The following is a 21,392-nucleotide window of genomic DNA, read 5'->3' on the forward strand; positions in this document are numbered from 1 at the left end:
GAAAGTATTAACATTTCCGGGAAAGCAAATTCCGATTGAAAAGTTTACTCAGGCAGGAAATAGGCAAGAGCGACCTCAAACCCTTCATACTTAGTTCCTAGTTTCCAAATGTAACTAGACACCTGCCGCTATCGTCGCAGCACTGGCTGAATTCATAGAATATAATCTGAGTCTGATTTTAGTAAAAATCGGTGATTAAGATAATGTCAAAATTAAAAATAAATTAAAGCAAAATGAAATCCATCGGCTGGAAATAATGAATATGCTCACCGAGCAAGCTTTCTTAGTTGACGCGAACTTCGGCTGGGTTGCTCTCAAGTTCCGTGAATACGTTGCTTAAAGTACCATCCGATGTTATAGAAGAAGTTATTGGGTTCCATTTTTTTCTGCTATAGTCAGGGTTTGATTCCGGCAATGGCTGGTCGATACGAATTCCGCATCCGGCTTGCACCAGCCACAGTGCTGACGTGAAATGTCCTCAGTGGTAGACGGATCATGGGTTAGAGTGCCCTTGCCGTCAAGGTAACCGTGGGAGGTTCTCGTAGTCTTTCTCTCCATGTGACGCAAATGCGGGTTAGTTCCATCAGCAAAAGTCCTCCACGAAGGAAAATTTCTCCCAATACTTGATCCAGGAGTTCCCTTGTCTTCTGGATTAGGTTCAAAATTTCCAGGCTACGGAGTTGAACATTAGTAGTCGTAATCCCAAAAATTGGGTTCGGCCGTTCAACGAGGGTTGTAAAAAATAAAATAGTTTTGGAGTTCTGTGTCGAGTTGAGCTTGAAGTTTGCCGCTTCACTGTTGAGAACCTCTTCATAGAATTTCGAGTAAGTTTTCGAATGAAATCACTCACTTTATCAATGTGAAGATGCTCGAGGATATTGGTCATAAATCTTGGAGCACTCAATATTTGTCTTAAAATTTCAGTTTGTGTAGTATCTATTATGTTAATTAAACGTTTGGTTGCGGTTGCTCCGGCGGGTGCTGTAAGAAGGCATTACAGCTTTTATATAAAGCATATTGCATGAGCCTCTTGTTCTATAGATTGAGCATTGAACTTCTATTTAGGAGTGGAAAAAGATAGGAGTGATTCTAGCTTTTCTCACAGTTTCCTTTACAAGGTGCTAAGTTAGCTTTTCATTTATGATAACGCACTGTGGGCCAGAAGATCATGATCCTTCGCCAGAAGTCAAAATTAAATTTTCAGCTAAAATATGTGTAGGCTATTTTAATATAGCCCAATTTATATTCACCTTACTGTTGCATTTTTATCACAGCAATTAGTTTGAAATTATAGTACAATTTTTCAATTTGTTGGATTAGTTAATACTCTTGACAAACTTATAGCTTATATTTAATCATTTGACATTTTACAATGCTTGAATGATTTTCGAAACTTAGTTCTAAAAAGTTCCACGCGGTAATTAGCTAAACTTTTTTTGTTGTCTTCCTTGATCTTTCTTCTTTCGAAAAAACCTGCTCCATTTTGCCCATATTACAAAGGTGGACTAAATATACGGAAAAACAGAAATTACGTTTTTTTTTTCTTGTTTTCGCGTTATTTTGTATTATTACATTGGAAATATAATTTGCTTTTCATTTTTAATATAAAATTACGAAAATTATTATATTTAAATTACTACATTTAATTACTTAAGCGTACTACATTATTTTTATTTTTGTTCGCCATATTTCAGCAGTCACTTTTTTTGGGGGGAAGGGGGGTATTTTTAGTGTATTTCAAAATTTTAACTATGAATTCAATTTCGCCATGTCCAAGAGTTCGTGGATTCGATCTCCATCGGCCAAAGATTCCCCGTGTAGTGAAAGGTGATTGATGCACGTTAAATCTGTCGAGTCGCAAAGTCCTCCATGTTCCCATAACAAATCAATACCTCCGGGGGTACTGATCAAGGAGTTTCCTTGTCTTCTGCATTGGTTCAAAATTACAAGGCTACGGAGTTGAACATTAGTAAACCCCAAATTGTTTCAGCTGTCCAACGAAGGATAAAATAAAATAAAATGAAATAACAATGGTTCGCCATCTCCAAAGCTTCGGTTTCTACCTCTTTCTCCGCAGGTGCTGGGTACGAAGGGGAGCTATGACTGGATCTGGGCGGTTGGTTTCGCCATCGGATTCTGAATCGATTCTTGCATCGCCGGGTTAACACAAGTTTCGATTTTCTTTCTCTTCTTTTCGGTGGTAGCCAGAGTTACTGTAATATCCTTATCTATGGAGCTCTGATGTTGTTCCTCAGGCATAATGCTGGGTGTTGATGCTGGATCTGGAGCTTGAGTTTCAATCTGTTCTACTGGTGTCGTGGGGGGGGGCTCGGTCTGCTGGGAAGTTTCAGTCTCTGTAGTAGTCTCTTCAGCTATCTCTGGCATAATTGATTCCTTAGCAATCCATTCCTCTTTGATCATCAGCTATCGTTCGAGCAAGTAGCCCATTCTGAACTGATTTTCGTAGAATGCGCATCATCCCTTGTTCTGTTGTATACGTCCACGTAGTATTGCTTATTTGAAGTCGCTCTTCTGATCAGGTCATCGATGTTGTCAGGAGTAACCTTTTATCTCGTCATGATCTAATTTGGGAGGTGGCTTATTAAACATTCGTTTGCCTCCGCTTCCGAATCTGTGGTAAAAAGACAGATAAGCAATCACGGGAGCTTGGTCACAGGTCTGGTCTAGATGCCCCTTAACGAGATGCTGGATGCTGGATATTGGGGTTATCTCGGCGTTTGGCGCGAAGCGCCACTAACCGATTCATCGATTCTGTTTTGTTGTATTCTGGAAGGTCCTATATATCTTTGAAGTTGTAGTATGTTGTAACAACAAGCCAAGTCCTTAAAGAAGCAAATCTTTAGTTGAAGGGAAAATCATCTTTGGAATGGGAAGATCCCCTTGAGTAGAGTTGTATGATAAAGTTAATAGTATTTTGATAGTATGCAGTCTGACCATAAAAAGGCGGTAATTGGGCTGAAATTCGAATTATCACGGATTATATCAATATCGAACAATTTATTGAAATCTGATGTGGTGCATGTTTTTGCGTCGCTGTAAAATTTTGTGGTCAATTTAGCTATAAAGCAATTGATATCATCAATGTTTAAGTCTTTTCTGAGTAATCTATTGCTAATCGCCCTTGGGGCGCCAGTCATTGTGCGTAAAAATTTACCTTCGGTTGTAGATAGCTTCTTTTTTAGGTTGTTGCTTATAGTAGTGAGGGCTGGGCAAGCATACGTAAGAATTGGTCGAATCGCTTGTATATAGATAGTTCATTTATTTGCTAGATCAAGCTTTGAATTTTTATGCAGGAGGACTTTGAGCGCAAAAAACGCTCCTCTGGCTCTTTTGATTATGTCGTTTATGTGAGTACTCCAGCTCAAGTTATATGAGATCGTGACGCCGAGGTATTTAACGTGTTTTACTGGTTTGATCTCAGTATTAAAGAGATAGATGTGGGGAGTATTTTGTTGTTTTTTCTTACTATTTATGATTAAGAATTGACTTTTGTCGAGGTGTAGTTTTGTGCGACATTCCCCTTAACGAGAAATGAATTTTATAAAATTAGTTAAATTAGAAATTATTTATGTAGTGGTAGTTATATAAACTTTTATATTTCACGGTATTTACTACCGAATTGCAGATAGCGGAATAAAGTTCAGATATGTTTCAAAACAAAATTTTTCCCTAACCGGGTAGTCAATTGTTTCGGTTTGAATGTTAAATCATTCCTCATAAGTAAGGTGAACTCCGAAGCAGAAGCAATTGACTTATTTAAAATTTTTTCCTTAAGCATTGGCACGAATAAACTTGATAGAGTTTATTGTTGGTATATTATAATTGGTATGGATTTTCGCCAGCTCGTGAAAAATAAATCATGCTCATTCTCACAGAATTAAACATTCGAAAATGTGACCGTCAAGCTATATATAGAGAATCTCACACTTAATTTTACTCCTGTAAAATAGTTTTATAAATATTTGTAAATTTAACAATATCTACGTAGTGTTAGTTGTTTAAACTACGCTGCATTTGTATTTAACAAGGTTTTCTGAATACCAACTATTATTTGTGTCGTTCAGAGAGAACAAGTGTATGGTTTCTTATGGATTCATATTCTTTAATCGGTCCTTTGAATATCGCACTTATAACAAAAATAAAATTTTATTTTATTAAAAATAAAATCAAAAAATATAAAATTTTATTTTAAGAAAATCTAAAATTCTCTGAATATCCGTGTTATTTAAACTAGCGACAATGAATTTTTTAAATTTTGGAAAAATTAAATTTTATTGACATGGCGTTCCAGCTTTCGTAAAATTATCATTCGCGATCCGCACCTGCTAGGGAATCTTTTAAGTAGAAAGTGGGCGTTACTTTGTGAATATCCGGACCGTCTTCAACATTAACACCTACACTTCATGAGAGAGAGTTCTGAGAATTTAAAGAAACACAAGAAATCGTTTGTGTTATAACGTGCACTATGAACCGGCTGTGACGTATGTCTGGCTGAAGTCGTATTCTTGGCCATAGATGGCGTGATTGAAAAAAAAAAAGAAACACACCCTTATAAGTCGCTTGGTTTAAGCAGGCTTGCTGGTACTGTCAAGTTGCATTCGAAACAACACAAATTCGTAATTCTGAACCGTTGCTCACCAATTTTATGTGCGTGTGACTGATCCCCTGACTGTCTAGCGGCAGCTGGACAATATCCACGAGTCCATACGATCTCAAAAAATCCAGGGCAAGCAAAGGGTACGTCGCGAAAGTCTCCTTGGAATACCAAATTTATAGTACTTGTTAGTAAAAGAAGTAAAAACAAATTGCATTTGTAACTTTTCAGCAGTTGGCCGGATAATTTTGAAAATTTTTATCGAGGTACAGAAAAATGCTCATTTTTTCCCTTTTAAATCAACTTATTTACACTGTTGTCGATTAAAAAAAGAAAAGAAAAAAAGGACTTTTGATTGAGAAAAAAAGATCCGTATTTGCGGGGTAATTCTTAAGAGGGAAGTTAATAAGAAACTATAAATATTTAACATTCATCATATCATGGAATTTCAACTCACAGTATTTATCCTTCATTAAAAACTAACAATATTTAACATATTTAACTTTCTAACATCATATAACAATACTAACAATGTCAACAATATTATTTATGCATATTGCCAAAAATAACGGAAAATCTAAAATTCTTCTCTTAACATAAGTGTTGCTTTAATTAATCTAATATCACGTAGAATTCGCTAGATTTCAAAATCATGAAATTTTATTGACATCGTGCTCCGCATTTCATAAAATTATAATGGGCTTTTCGCATCTGCGAGTAAAGTTTTGAGTAGGAAGTGAGTATTACAGTTCATTGTGAATAATTCGTTGGTCTTCCATAATAACACTAACACTTCATGGTAGGTAGATGTGAGAATTCAAATAAACTTGCGTCATGAATGTTTTCTCTACGTTATTATTGTTTGAATTAAGCCGAATTTTTTACTTAATCCAAAGAACCCAGAAGACAGGAAAATTCCTGGATCATACGTTGGATCAAACTAGCCTTTGTGTAGGACTTTTTGAAGGAACTAACCCCACATTTGCATAAAAAGGAGAAGAAAACCATGAGAACCTCCCTAGGTTAGCCCGATGGTTAGGGGATTCTAACTCATGATCCGTCAACCAGGAAGAATATTTTACGTCAGCCCTGTGATTGGTGAGATCCGGGTGCACAATTCGTATTAATTAGCCACCGCTGGAATGCGAACTTAGATAACCTAATTCTGAGGAGAATGCACTATTTTACTGAGTCACCTCCTGTATCTCTTCTATGAAAATAACAGTTAAGACAAAAAAAAATTTATGACCTTAATAAAGCATAAACTGAAATTCATTGTCACTTTCTTTCTGTTACGCTCTATATACCAGAAAAGTGAGGACACTCAAATTCACACGATTTAATTTTAAAAAATTCTAGCACAAATTATGTTATTGAATTGGAAAAAAAGTTTAGCATGATGAAGAAAACAGAATTGCAGATTAAGAAAATATTTCAGATTTGTTTTCAAAAGAATAATTTACTCCCCTGTGTAATGCACAATGTGAACCAGGTGCAGCCTTTCTGTTGTTTCGGTTTGAATGTTTATGCATGCCTCATAAGTAAGGTGAACTCCGAAGCAGATGCAATAGACTTTTTTCCTTAAGCAGAGGCACAAATGAACTTGGTGGAGCTACCACAAACCTTAATTGGTTTGGATTTTCGCTCACTCGTAAACGATTAATCATGTTCATATTCGTAAGACTTTATACTTATAATTGTCACATGCTCACACAATCAAACATTCGAAAATGTGATCGTGAAGCTCAATAGGAAGGTGGTTTCAAATTTAACTTTTAACATTATATAAACTAATTTTATAAATATTTATAAATTTAACAATATTTACGTAGTGGTAGTTATTTAAACTACGCTGCGTTTATATTTGACGACGTTTTCTGAATACCAACTATTATTTGGGAAGTTCAGAGAGAACATAAATAATGCTCACAACAATGGGGAACAATTTTTTTTTTCACTTCTATACAAATACTTCTTAAAGTGGGTGCTTGTCTTCAACATTAACGCCTACACTTCATGGGCGAGAGTTCTGAGAATTTAAAGAAACTCAAAAAATCATTTGTGTTATGAATGTTCACAAATGATTGTTTCCTCTTTATTATTACAGCTGTAAACATAATTAACCTATATAGAAAATACTGAAAATAGACGATTTTTATTTTAGCAACCAATTTTATTGAAAGGCAAATATCAAATGCTTATGTTAGCTTCTACAGCAATCGTATGAAAACCGTTTCCTTTGTTAATACAATACCTTCCGTGTGAATACAATTATTTAGACCTTGGCCAAAGAATACCTAAGGAGGCCTTTCCATTTCAATTCTAACCTTCAGTAAGGATAGGTTCGAATAGGGACGAAAAATATAGCACCTCCAAAACCCGTTCCACTGTCTCCCCTACATTTTTTGTGGGGGTGCATGTGTTAAGTAACCCGAAACTAATCACTGTCACAGAAGGGGGATTGCAACCTGCGGGGGTCAACTAGCTTTAAAAAGATATCAGAAGAAACTCACTCTTCATCTTATATTATGCTTTTTCTCTTTCTAAGAAAAACTTAAAAAATATTTTTTTTAACTCTAAAACGACTTTATTTATTTTCAAAATAGTTTTATCATTTTATTTAACATGCACTTTTTCTAATTATATCTTGAATTGTTTATTATTTTTATTTGATTATTTAGAGAACTAATAATAACCAGAGTATTTAAATTTATAAAATTTTACTATGTAGTCATATGAAAGTAATTCATATAAAGTAACTACATTAAAAATAAATTTATATTTTCTCTATAGATCAAATAAAGTTTGTTAATTTTTTTAAAATTGATTTGCTAATTTTTAAAACTTTTTATGTTAAAGTACAACCTTGAGTTCAAGATTTTATTTTTTTATTACGTATTTAATTTTCTTCTTTCAAATTACAATTCAAATACAAATATTTTTCACAATCTTTTTTTAATTTTAATTAATTTTTTTTAAAGATTGTTACACCGTTTTGAAACTAATTAAATTCTACCACTTTAAAAAACTATGTTAACATTTAATCCATTGTTTAAGCAAATATGGTTGCTTACTATGTAAATTTGATTTAGACTTAAATATTTGAATTTCGCAATTTGAATGAACTAAATTAACCTTCACTAAAAACTCACTTCATTTTAATTATTACTTTTGCTAACTACAATTATTATTGTATAAATAACTTCGAACAGGAATTATGATTCGATCTTAAAAAATAAACACCGGGGTTATTTGTTATTTGTCACAAACAAATTGAAACATCAAAATTGAAAATTATTCGATTTAATTATCACAAAATTTTAAATCATATTAAGACAGATCTAAATTCCGATTATATCACTTAACTTATTCAAATAATTTAGCTCGGATACATTTAAAACTTCACCCACAAACTCATATTCATCATTTTTACTTACATTATTTCTACTCAGTTATAGTTACTTTCAAAACTTATCGCCAAAGATATTATTTAACAATAATACAAAAGAAATTCCTTATTGATCTAAAGCAGTTATTTAGTATAAATTTATTAAACTGCATATTTTGAAAGCTCAGTTTTATATGAAGTTTATTTTAAAGGAATAAAGGAAAATATAACTTATTAAAAAGCGAAAATATTTTATTTATCAGCTTTTGCTTGTTAAAAGGTATTTATATTTTATCAAATAATTTTTATCAAGTAATATCTTGTGATTACTTTATATAATAAAGGAACTTCATTTTTAATTTTAAGCCTTTAACTTGAAATTATTATAACCCTAAAACAAAGAATAATGGTAAAAGTGGGTAATGAACGCATTTTATTTGTAAATGTCGTAAATAGAAGGACCTATAAATAACTTACAAAAGTGTAACTTATTTCTAAGAAATTCCTTAAAAACTATCTCTGATAAGCTTTATAATTTTCTAAACGTAGAAGTAATATTATAAGAAAATTGATGTAACTCATTCATTTCAGTTTTGAGGATTCATAAAAAATACCACCATTTCTGTCGTAAAAATAAATTATAACATTTTTGACTAATAAGCTGAAGTGACAGTTTAAATTTATTTTTCTAATAGATCATTTCGATGGATATTAAAAACAACAAAATAAAACAATTCTATGTTATTTTACATTTTAGTATATAGATTTATGAGACTGCTCACTGTAATTAATATAAAGATTTATCAAAATAATCGAAATTAATTTATAAAAAAGTACGATAACGAAATTTTTGAAAGAAAAGGCATTTATTGGTTTTCATTAAAACTTACAACATAACAACAGATTGAGGCAAGTTTACTTTACAAAATTTTATCAAATACAAAAATACAGAAAATTATGGTTATCTGGGAGATATATTCATATAGATGGCATGCTGGCTAACCCTGGGAGGTTTTCGTGTTTTTCCTCTTCACGTAATGGGTTACCGATTAGGGAATCAACTAAGGAATCCGGTCTGAAAACATCAAAACCAGTTTGACTGTCTGAAGTAACAGAAAGTAACTTAACTCTAAGTATTACAGCTTATTTTTACTTTTTAATTTATCGTGATGAAATGTCGTGGTATTTATAATAATCACATTTCTCATTCTTTCTATTTCATCTGGCAATCAAACTGGTTTCAATATTTTCAGTGTTGCGTTCGTTCCTAAGCATCGAGTCATTATATTTTGATACCGTTTGTATTTTTCTCTCTTGAATATTAATTATGACCACTAATGTTCTTTTACTTCCTTTTTTTTTTTAAAGAATTTTACAATACATGCGTGTATTTTCATATTTTTCTTCATTTGCTGATTAAAATAAAAATTTCTTTCATAATACTTTAGTGTTCTTGTGTATTTACATTAAAGCCCTTAAAACAGGGATAAGTGCTTGTTCATGTTTGGAGGATGCGTGGTCTTGTGTACTAGCTATTTTTTTCCTTACCGTGAAAAAACATACTATCCCAGCTATTGGAGTAATTAAAACTATTTACGGAATGAAAAAATTGGAACCTTTTAAATTTTTTTAATGTAAATGTTTTTTTAAACCTACAAATGAGTGTACGATATATATATATTTTTTTTTTAAAGGAAAACTGCAGTTTTGTGATGCTTTCTTTATAGTATATTGGAAGATCTTTACGTCATTTATTCGATTTTAATTAATCTCACTTTATTCAGCAGCTAATTTTTTTAATTCTGAAACATCCTTAAAAAACAAGAAATAAAGTTTAAAAAAAAGGGGAATAATGTATTTAAAAAATAAATTTCATTCTCAAAATGAATAAGAACAAGAAAATTATCACTACTAAATAAATAAAATGTATATAGAATGAACGAATTATCAGCAAATATAATTTTCATAATAAATTACAAGCTTATAACTAAAAAGAAAGCTATCGGTTTTTAAAGCGTTCCCCATATCAGTTCTTCAGAAGGACAGAGAGAGAAAAAGATTTACAAAAGGGAGCAAAACCTCCCACCGAGAAGATTAGTGAACTGGGGGTGGAAGTTGCCTTCCTCCCTTACTCAAAGGTAGAAAGTGACTTGTGTTTCAAAGGCAATATTACAAAAAGTAATAAAGATAAAAAAAAAATTAACCTACATTTTCGTGGATAGGAAAGATTGAAAAAATTATTAGTATTTTTTTTTTAATTGATCACTCCGATTCTTGCACACGAAAAATCGATTCAAAGTATGACAAGCCCGCCTTAGACTTTACATGTTAAAAGCAGAATTGAGGAGTCTGCTTGGTGCAACACTTTTCTCCCGGCAACCACGATTGTGGACCCGACTTTCTGATTATTTGAGCGCGCCCCGTGTTCTTTGTTCTCCAAGATTTAGACTAACTCTCTATTCTCGTGATTGTTGTCGCAGCATCCTGCAAACCCTGGGCAATCTCAAGGGGGATGACCAGCTGTATAGGTCGAGTCTTTCCATCTACTCAAGTTCGAATTTCCCCATCACGTCCCTTAGTTAGATTGGTAATTAGATTGGTGATCTTCTGGATCTGACGTCTTTTAGTAGCGCAGCATCTCCTACTCAGATGTTGAAGGAGTTATTCATATTGCGAACTTGGGGATAAGAGCTCAGTTGCAGCAGATATTCCTTGGGCAATCTTTACCAAAACTCATTCCAACACGTCTTGTTGTTGTCTGTAGAGTTTCGTAAGTCTTGGATTGTTATTCAGATTTGTGGGTACAGCTGTTAATTTTCTACCAGTTAGGAAATGCGTAGAAGTCTAGGCTTCCATGTTGTCTTCATCTCCCTCTTCATATATTAGGAGTCTGTTGTTATAGAAGGCTTCTATCCCTACACGTAGAGTGGATAGATTTTGTTTGTCTAATAGTGCCCGACCAAGAGATTTATGAAGACAATTTTTCACTAATCCAATTTGGCGCTCCCACCAAAAACCATAATGTTAGCTTTTACAGCAATCGAATGAAAACCATTTCCTTTAATTTCAACTGTCACACCCAGACGATATACAACAACGTTAACAACAGGAGAAAAAAGAAAGGTAAAATAATTCGTTTCGTTGCCTAGCAACCAACCAGAGTTGCACTTCCGTGTTAATACAATTATTTAGACTAACTCCCCATTCTCGTGATTGACGTCGCAACAGCTTAAAAATACTATAGAACATTGGTTCCCATACTGTTTACTGCAGCACCTTGGAGAACACAGTCTGAGTTTTTCAGGGGCAAAAACTTTAAATTAAAATATTTTACCTAGAAAAATCAAATTCAGGGCTCATATAGTCCTTAAAAAATTTGAAAAGTGGTGTCGCAATTGCGATGAAAACTATAATTTCTTTAATTAGATTTTTTATTCGATTTTGATTCTTCAGAATCAAAATATTGTTACCTCACAGCTAGATAAATTTATTTGGTAAAAAAAAGCATCGTGATTATTATATAAACTAATTATCAAACTTAAATTTCCTACCACTTATTAAATTTCTTAAGGACGCTCAAAATTTTTTCAATTGCACTCATCTCATGGATAGCCACTGTAAAACACTCATCTATATTTGTCTAGCACTCAAATATAAGAGTAATTGAGGAAAAATCACGTTAACAGATAAAATCTACTACGATAGTTTAAAATATTGCAGAAATGCCAACTGGCACTTTGAATGTACAAGTTTATAAGGAGCGTGTATAGTTTTTTATACATTCATATTCACTTGTCAGTCTTGTGAAAATCGCACCTAAGATGCAAAACATCTGACCTCAATCTTCACTTCTCTAAATGACTAAATTCTGATAAACTAAAACGTATTATCGCCTTCTGCCTACCATGCCTTATGTGACAAAGAAGTGGGGATATTCGCTGGGGGAAATTTAAACAATTCGTTGTTAAGAGTATATTGTTCAATTGCATTTAAACTGTAGCTAGTTGAGAGAAACTGATAGAGCCAAAAAGAGCCATTTGAAAATATTTAAGATCCGTCCAAAAATCTCTTGCAATATTGAAAAAAAAATCTTCCCTAGTTCTATCTGTAACGAAAAAAGAATGTTTATGAGAAATTTTTATTCAAATCCATAATTTTGAGTCATTTCGCACCAAATTCATTGCACTGTTAGCGAAAGAAATAAAGCCAAATCACCCTTGTAACTTTTGAACCAGTTTGGCGGATACTTTTTATCGAGATCCAGAAAAAACCCTCATTTTTCCCTTTCAAATCAACTGTTTCATATTGCTATAGATCAGAAAAAAAAGTATTTTTAAAATAATTTATTTAAGTGGGGAAAAAATTCCGTACCTGCATTGAGGTTCACCATTTGCCAGGTATTTCTTTAGAGGAAAGCTAATAAAAACTAACTACATTATTTATGACATCCTATTGCCAAAGGTAATGGAAAATCTAAAATTATTCTCTGATCATCCATGCTGCTTTAATTAATCTCATATCTTATAGAATTTGTTAAATTTTAAAAAAAGGTAATTTCATTGACATCGTACTCTCCGCTTTTCATAAAATTATCATACGCTTTTTGCATCAGTGAGTGAATCTTTGAGTTGGAAGTGAATGTTACAATTCATTGTAAATAGTTCGTAAGTCTTCAATATTCAATAATAACACTCACACTTCATGGCAGGTAGATGTGAGAATTCAAATGTACTTGATAAATCATTTTTTTTTCGCGAATTTTTGCAATCGCATTATTTCATCCACGTTATTATTGTTTTAAATATAATTGAATAAGATGTTAACTTATTGCAGAATTGAATAAAATGTTAGCTTAATCAAACGGATGTTTAACTTTATGTAACCCAACCCAGAAGACAAGGGAAATCCGTGATCTGGCATTGGGTCAAATCTGAGTTTGCGTAGGACTTTTTGATGGAACTCACGAGCGTTTGAATTACACGGAGAAGAAAACCGCGAAATCCTCCCAATGTTAGCCCGATGGTAAGGGGATATTAACCCATGATCTGTCTACCACGGAGGATATTTCACGTCAGCGCTGTGGTTGCTGAGATCCGGGAGCAAAATTCCTATTAATTAGCCACAGCTGGAATGTAAACTTAGATCACCTAATTCTGAGAAGAATGCCTTTTTTCCAGATCCACCTCTACTCCGTTTGCTCCTAGAAAAATAACAGTTAAAAAAACATATCAACTTTATAAAACATAACCTTAAATGCATTGTCAACTTGTTCCTTAGAAGTTATAAATTTAACATGCTTACACGTTCAAACATTCGAAGATGTGATCGTGAAGCGTTTTATTTTCCCATTATAGACCTTTGGGCCAAGGTATAATTTTATAAATATTTATAAATTTAATAATATCTACGTAGTGGTAGTTACTTAAATTACGGTATCTTAATGTTTATCAAGTTTTTATGAAATCCAACTATTATTTGTGTAATTCAGAGAGAACACAAAAGATGCTCACAACAATGGGAAATAATTTCTTTTTTCAAATCTATACAAGTACTTCCTTTGAAGGCTAATTCGGATGTGAATATTTCAAAACTAAAATTCATTTCGTTCGAAAAGCTGTTATTATTATTTTTTTCAAAATCAAGTGCATTTAATTTAGTTTATATTTTGTCTGTTGTGTATAAAGAACGTATATGGTTTCTTATGGATTCATATTCTCTTGTTAGTCCTTTGAATATAGCACTTATAACAAAAATGAAATTTTATTTTATTAAAAATAAAAACAAGAAAAATTAAATTTTATTTAAGAAAAAATCCGAAATTCTCTGAATATCTGTGTTGTTTAAACTAATCTTATTGAATTCGTTAAATTTTAGAAAAATTAAATTTCATTGATATCGCGTTCCGGTTTTCCTAAAATTATCATACGCTTTCCGCATCTGCTAGTGAAGCTTTTAAGTAGAAAGTGGGCGTTAATCTTCATTGTAAATATCTTGACCGTCTTCAACATTAACGCCTACACTTCATGGGAGAGAGTTCAGAGAATTTAAAAAAAAAAAAAAATCATTTGTGTTCGGGCACTATAAACGGGCAGTGACGTATGTCTGGCTAAAGTCGTATTCTTGGACATAAATGGCGTCACTGGAAAAAAAGAAATGCTCCCTTAAAAGTCACTTAGTTTAACAATTTTGAATCATTTCGCTCTAAATTTATTGCACTGTTAGCGAAGGAAATAAAGACAAATCACCCTTGTAACTTTTGAACAAATGAAATTTTGAAATTTTTTTATCGAGATCTAGAAAAATCCCTCATTTTTCCGTTTTGAATCAACTGTTTCACATTGTTATCGATCAAATAAAAAGTGTTTCTAAAATTGTTTATTTGAGTGATTTTTAATTTGAAAAAAAAAAGGGGGAGGCATCTGGGCCTACTTCTCGGTCCACCACTTGCTGGGTTATTTAGAGGAAATCTAATAAAAAAAACTTGCAATATTTAATGTCATCCTATTGCCAAAAGCTTGGCCAAAGAATACCTAAAGAGGCCTTTTCATTTCAATTCTAACCTTCAGTAAGGATAGGTTCGAAAAGGGACGAAATATATTGCACCTCCAAAACCCGTTCTACTGTCTCCCCTACATTTTTCGTGGGGGTGCGTGTGTGTAACCCGAAACTAATCGACTAACCACTGTCGCAGAAGGGAGATTGCAACCTGCGGGGGTCAACTAGCTTTCAAAAGATATCAGAAGAAACTCACTCTTCATCTTATATTATGCTTTTTCTCTTTCTAAGAAAAACTTAAAAAATATTTTTTTTAACTCTAAAACGACTTTATTTATTTTCAAAATAGCTTTATCATTTTATTTAACATGCACTTTTTCTAATTATACCTTGAATTGTTTATTACTTTGATTTGATTATTTAGAGAACTAATTATAACCAGAGTATTTAAATTTATAAAATTTTACTATGTAGTCATATGAAAGTAATTCATATAAAGTAACTACATTAAAAATAAATTTATATTTTCTCTATAGATCAAATAAAGTTTGCTAATTTTTTTAAAATTGATTTGCTAATTTTTAAAACTTTTTATGTTAAAGTAAAACCTTGAGTTCAAGATTTTATTTTTTTATTACGTATTTAATTTTCTTCTTTCAATTACAATTCAAATACAAATATTTTTCAAAATCTTTCTTTAATTTTAATTATTTTTTTTAAAGATTGTTACACCGTTTTGAAACTAATTAAATTCTACCACTTTAAAAAACTATGTTAACATTTAATCCATTGTTTAAGCAAATATGGTTGCTTACTATGTAAATTTGATTTAGACTTAAATATTTGAATTTCGCAATTTGAAAAAACTAAATTAACCTTCACTAAAAACTCACTTCATTTTAATTATTACTTTTGCTAACTACAATTATTATTGTTGAGAATGCCTCGATCCCCCCCCTAGCGGACAAATACAGAAACATTCAATTACGAACTTTTTCTCCACGAGCGTGGTATAGCTTAGAATTTGTCATGCAACGTACAACTCTTTTCATCTGTATATAGCTTTCCCTTTTTTATCATGCTTAACTATTAAATTTAATTCTTAAACGTTTTGTGCGAAGTATTTTTCAGCCTAAGTGTAATTAGTTATCTACAGCCCAAGACCTTGGAAGAGAATACTAGGTGAAGGCAGAACAAGAAGCCGAAACAAGGTAAGATTCCTTGTTGATATATATTGAATCTTTAGAAGTCTTTGTTTAGTAATCGTTATATGGCATCCCCTGCTGGGACGTAGTTAACTTTTTTAATTTGAACACTTATTCAATTGAACTGAAAAATATAAATTAGCACTAAATTGAAAAAATAAACAATGGAGGAACGAGTAACAATTTTAAAGAAAAAAAGAGGTTTGCTTAGATCGTCTGTTACTAAAGCACTGAATGTATTAGAAAATGAACTTAAAACAGAAGTGTCAGATATCAGTGTTTTAGAAGAGTGTTTGCATTTTCTTCTAAACAAAAATGAATCACTTGAATCGATTAACAAAGAATTAGAAGTTTTGTTTACACCAGATGAGTTTGAAGACGAATTTTCGAAATCAGAAGAGTACAGTGAAAAAGTTGTTCGTTGTAAATTCCGCGCTACCAAGAAAATTCAGGAATTAAACGAAAACATGTCGAATGAAAAATCTAAAAATAAGAAATCTTTAGGACTTGATGAGTCTACAAATTATAAAAGTGAACAAAAAGAAAGTATTCGAATTAAACTCCCCAAATTAAGCATACCCAAATTTTACGGCGAGTTTAAACAATGGCTGACATTTTGGAACAGTTTTGAGTCGGCCATTCATAACAATGACACTCTCGATAAAATTGATAAGTTTAATTACTTAAAAGCTCATTTGGGTGGAACTGCCCGGAATACAATAGAAGGTTTTTCTATTTCTGAAGAAACATATGACACGGCAGTCAAATTATTAAAAGAAAGATTTGCCCGAACAGATATTCTTATTAACGCCCACATGAATAATATCATAAATATGCAACCATTAAAGAACTCACGAGACGTAATTTCTTTCCGAAAATTTTATGATAACATAAATACACAAATAAGAAGTTTAGAATCTTTAGGATTAGTCTGTAAAAATTACGGAAGTGTTTTATGCCCCATTCTCATTAAAATTTTACCGCCTGATTTAGTCTTAGAATATAACAGACGGGAAAGTGAAACTGAATCAGATATAAAAGAACTTTTGAGCTTTCTCTCGAAGGAGTTAAATTCTAGAGAACGATCTGCAATAATGAATCATGCGGATGACCTTCGACCCCGCCGCTTCTCTGAATCATTTTCTACCAGCCGTAAGCAAAACATTCCCGATACTCGATTCAAATATAATAAATCAGAAAATAAAAATAAATTCATTTCCGCTTCAGAATTAATCTCTTCTGAAATAAATGAAAGCAGGAATAAAAAATTATGCGGTTTTTGCGACTCCTTAAAACATGAGAGTTCCGTATGTGAATATGCTAATAATTTATCCGTTGAAGAGAAAAAAGATATTTTGTTAAAGAAGGGGATTTGTTTTAAATGTTTAGAAAATAAAGGCCATATTGCACGCTTTTGCCGTTTTAAGGTTGTGTGCAGTAGATGCCAAGGTAAACATCAAACTGTCTTGTGCTTTTCTAAATTTGACCATGATATAAAAGATAAAAATAGTCCTAATTCTGAAGATAATGTACTAACGAATCAAACATCATCTGAAACTGTATATTTGCAAACATTGATTGTTCGTATACACAATAAAGGTAAAGAACACTTTATCCGGGGAATTTATGATTCAGGCAGTCAAAAGAGTTACATTAGTAAATTTGTAGCTGAAAGAATGGGATTAGAAAAATTGGGTGAGGCAGAAATTACTCATGGACTTTTTGGAGGATCTCAATCAACAGAATTGCATAATCGATTCGCTTTGCAGTTAAGTAGTATCGATAGAAAATATAGTTGTGAGTTAGTTGCTATGGATCAAAAGAAAATCTGTACGAATATTCCCAGGGCTAATAATTTTGAGTTGCTAAAAGATCTAGAGTCAAAGGGTATATTTTTGAGTGATATTTCCCCAAAAAGTAAGGAATGTTTACATGAAAGGAATTTGAACGAAATACATTTACTATTGGGGGCCGACGTTGCAAGAAAGCTTATAACAGATCGTATAGAACATCTCTCTTGTGGATTAGTGGCAGTAAAGACCAATCTAGGGTGGACTATAATGGGAAAGTCAACCAATCATGATAAATTTGATAGTTCGCTTTTGGTTCTATCCCTTCATGTTAATGATGCAAAAATCACAGATTTATGGGATTTAGATACATTGGGAATTGTTGATCCTTGTGAAAAACGATCTAAAGAAGAATTACAGGATCTTGCCCTAAAACACTTTAAAGAAACTGTAACGATGGATCATGACGGGAGGTATAAAGTTTGCCTTCCATGGTTAGATGGACACATACCTCTTGCCGATAATAAATCCTTGACAGTAAAAAGATTAAAGAACACGATAAGGTCTTTAAAATCAACTGACAAACTTAAAGATTATGAAAGGGTTTTTGAAGAATGGGAATCTGAAGGGATTATTGAGAGAGTCGGTGAACCTGAAGCCTCTTCAACATCGAATGTTAGTTATTTACCACATAGGGCTGTATTTAAAGAACAATCTACTACGAAATGTAGACCCGTTTTTGACGGCTCTGCTCGCACTCGAAACTCTGTTTCCATTAATGACTGTATTGAAAAAGGCCCTAATTTAATTGAATTAATTCCCTCAGTTTTGAATCGCTTTAGGGTTGGAAAAATAGGAGTCATCGCTGATATTCGGAAAGCATTTTTGCAAATATCATTAGATGAGCGGGACAGAGACTATTTGCGTTTCATATGGTGGAAAGAAGGAGATCATAGAAAAGAGATCATTTATCGTCATTGCAGGGTTGTTTTTGGGATAAACTGTAGCCCGTTTCTTTTAGCTGCAACTCTAGACCATCACTTAGAACAAGCCCCTGCGCATCTTAAAGATCTAGCCACTAAACTTAAGAACTCGATGTATGTGGACAACTGCGTCACCAGTGTCGATTCTCCTCAAGAACTGGACTATTTTCGAAATGAATCTTGTAAACTACTCGCATCAGCCAAATTTGATCTTAGAGGTTGGTGTAACAACAGCTATTCCACTAGCATTGCTGAAAAAGACGAATTTCCATTTGAAACTTTGAATATAAAAGAAGTACCTGTGCTAGGATTGCTATGGAATACAGAAGAAGATACTTTAACTTGTGATTTAAGAAAATTGGAATTTAGGGATGAACCTGTAACAAAAAGAAGTATTCTCTCAATAGCTCACGAGCTTTTTGATCCAATTGGATTTACTGCACCATTAACCTTGATTCCGAAGATAATTTTACAAGAATGCTGGAAAATCAAAGTTTCATGGGACTGTAAGTTGCCTGATAATATTGTTAAAGAGTTTCATAAGTGGAAAAATCAACTTTTTGAACTGCAAAACGTGAAAATACCCCGAAGATTGAGTGAGTTCACACTCCATTCAGGGAGTTTATCTTTGCATGTTTTCTGCGATGCTTGCAAAAAATCCTATGCCACCTGTGTTTTCCTTAGAGTTAAAGTTAAGAGCGATGTAACCTGTCAGTTAGTCCAGGCTCGATCCCGAGTAGCTCCGTTAAAGAACATAACTATCCCTCGTCTAGAGCTTTTGGCATGTTGCATTGGAGCAAGGTTAGCAGAATCCGTCAAAAAAGATCTGAAACTCGAAGATGTTGAAACTCACTACTGGACCGACTCTATGGATACTTTATATTGGATTAGAACTGACGTGTCATGGGGTACATTTGTGGAAAATAGAGTCAGAGAAATCCGAAGATTATCTTGCCCGAATTCATGGAAATTTGTTCCTGGAAATAAAAACATCGCTGACTTACCATCACGTGGTTGCTCAGCAAAAACTCTTCTGCAGTCTGAATGGTGGAATGGTCCTGATTTTCTAAAAGAACCTGAAGAAAGGTGGCCAAAGAGCGAAATATTGCCAAATATCGATACAATCAATGCAGAAAAAAGAAAGACTATAGTTACTGCTACTAACGTAAAGGAGAGTGCAAAATTTTACAACAAGTACTCATCTTATTTGAAATTGTTGAGAATAACCGGATGGATTTTTCGATTCACTGAAAATTCAAAGAAAAGAGAAAATGACAGAACCATTGGAGAACTCAACAATAAAGAATTGAAAAATGCTGAGAAAATAATTCTGAAATGTGTCCAAAAGGATGCTTTTGCCAACAATGGAAATAAGAGACTGAATTCTTTGAAAACAATTATTGATGATGAAGGACTGATCAGAATTAAAACTAAGGTATTTATGAGAGAAGATGATTTTAATTTCCGTCTTCCAATAGTTCTTCCCTCAGATTATACTGTGGTTAAAAATCTGATTTATTGGAAACATAAGCAATTAGGACATTGTGGAATTCAATTACTGATGTCTACATTACGTGAAGAATTTTGGATCTTGAAAAGTCGAAAAACTATAAGAAATGCCATAAAATCTTGTGTCATCTGCAAACGTTTTCATTCTAAACCTCCCAATGTACCAGATGGTCTTTTGCCAGCAGATAGAGTGAAGGATGCAGCCATCTTTGAAATTGTAGGTGCTGACCTGGCTGGTCCCCTCATTCTGAAAGATGGTCAAAAAACTTGGATCTTGATGGTGACTTGTGCTATATTTAGGGCTGTTCACTTAGAACTCTTATCATCCCTCTCTACTGAAAACTTAATTTTGGGACTTAGAAGATTTATCTCACGAAGGGGAAGACCGTCAGTTGTCTACACAGATAATGGAACTAATTTCGTTGGAACACAGAACCTTCTAAAGAGCATTGATTGGGAAAAGCTAAAGACTGAATCCAATCTGTCATCAATTACCTGGAATTTCATTCCCCCGTCTGCCCCTTGGTATGGGGGATTTTGGGAACGTTTAATTGGCATGATGAAGAAAATCCTAAGAAAGGTTCTGGGTAGAACATCATTGAATTACGAGGAAATGGTAACAGTTCTCTGTGACTGTGAAAGTGTAATGAATTCACGCCCCCTGACTTATGTGTCCGATGATGCGGAGGAGCTATCACCAATAACACCTATGATGTTCCTACAAGAAATAAGACAGGTGGGTGTTGCAGATTTCGATATTTTAGATCAAGAAAAATTCAAAAAACGACTTGCATACAGAAATGAAATCTGTCAAAATCTTCGAAAGAGATTCAGAACGGAATATCTTGGTCAACTTCGAGAAACTTCTTCAAAGACCAAAACTTCAGAAGCTCTGAAAGTTCGGGACATTGTGATAATTTGGAATGACAATGTAAGCAGAATTCAGTGGCCTCTCGGGCGTATTTTAAAGATTTTGCCAAGTAAAGATGGACATGCCCGAACTGCTAAGTTGCGAACCAAATCCGGAATCGTAATCCGTCCTTTGAAAAAACTTTGTCCTCTAGAAGTCAACAAAACAACTGAAGAGAAATTGACTGAACAACTAAAGAAGCAATCTCCTCATCAGTGTGCGCCTCTGCAAACTCGTGCTGGAAGACAAGTGCGTGTTCCTGAACGATTTGAACCCTGATGCTGTGACTTTTTCCTTTTTTTTTGAGTTCAGCTAGTCACTCTACTGAACTCAAAGAGGGGAGTGTTGAGAATGCCTCGATCCCCCCCCTAGCGGACAAATACAGAAACATTCAATTACGAACTTTTTCTCCACGAGCGTGGTATAGCTTAGAATTTGTCATGCAACGTACAACTCTTTTCATCTGTATATAGCTTTCCCTTTTTTATCATGCTTAA

General features: G+C 33.2%; 1 protein-coding gene across 1 annotated transcript; it reads left to right on the forward strand.

The window, feature by feature from the left end:
* Positions 1-15,867: 15,867 nt before the first annotated feature.
* LOC147812976 (uncharacterized) lies at positions 15,868-21,174 on the forward strand. The gene is made up of 2 exons (XM_087158534.1): positions 15,868-16,855; positions 17,093-21,174. The coding sequence occupies exons 1-2, from the start codon at positions 15,868-15,870 to the stop codon at positions 21,172-21,174; spliced, it is 5,070 nt and encodes a 1,689-aa protein (XP_087014660.1).
* Positions 21,175-21,392: the final 218 nt, after the last annotated feature.

This window comes from Parasteatoda tepidariorum, chromosome 3 (assembly GCF_982258835.1).
Source record: "Parasteatoda tepidariorum strain Cologne lab strain chromosome 3, Ptep-v5.0, whole genome shotgun sequence".
In the NCBI taxonomy this organism is placed as follows: domain Eukaryota; kingdom Metazoa; phylum Arthropoda; class Arachnida; order Araneae; family Theridiidae; genus Parasteatoda; species Parasteatoda tepidariorum.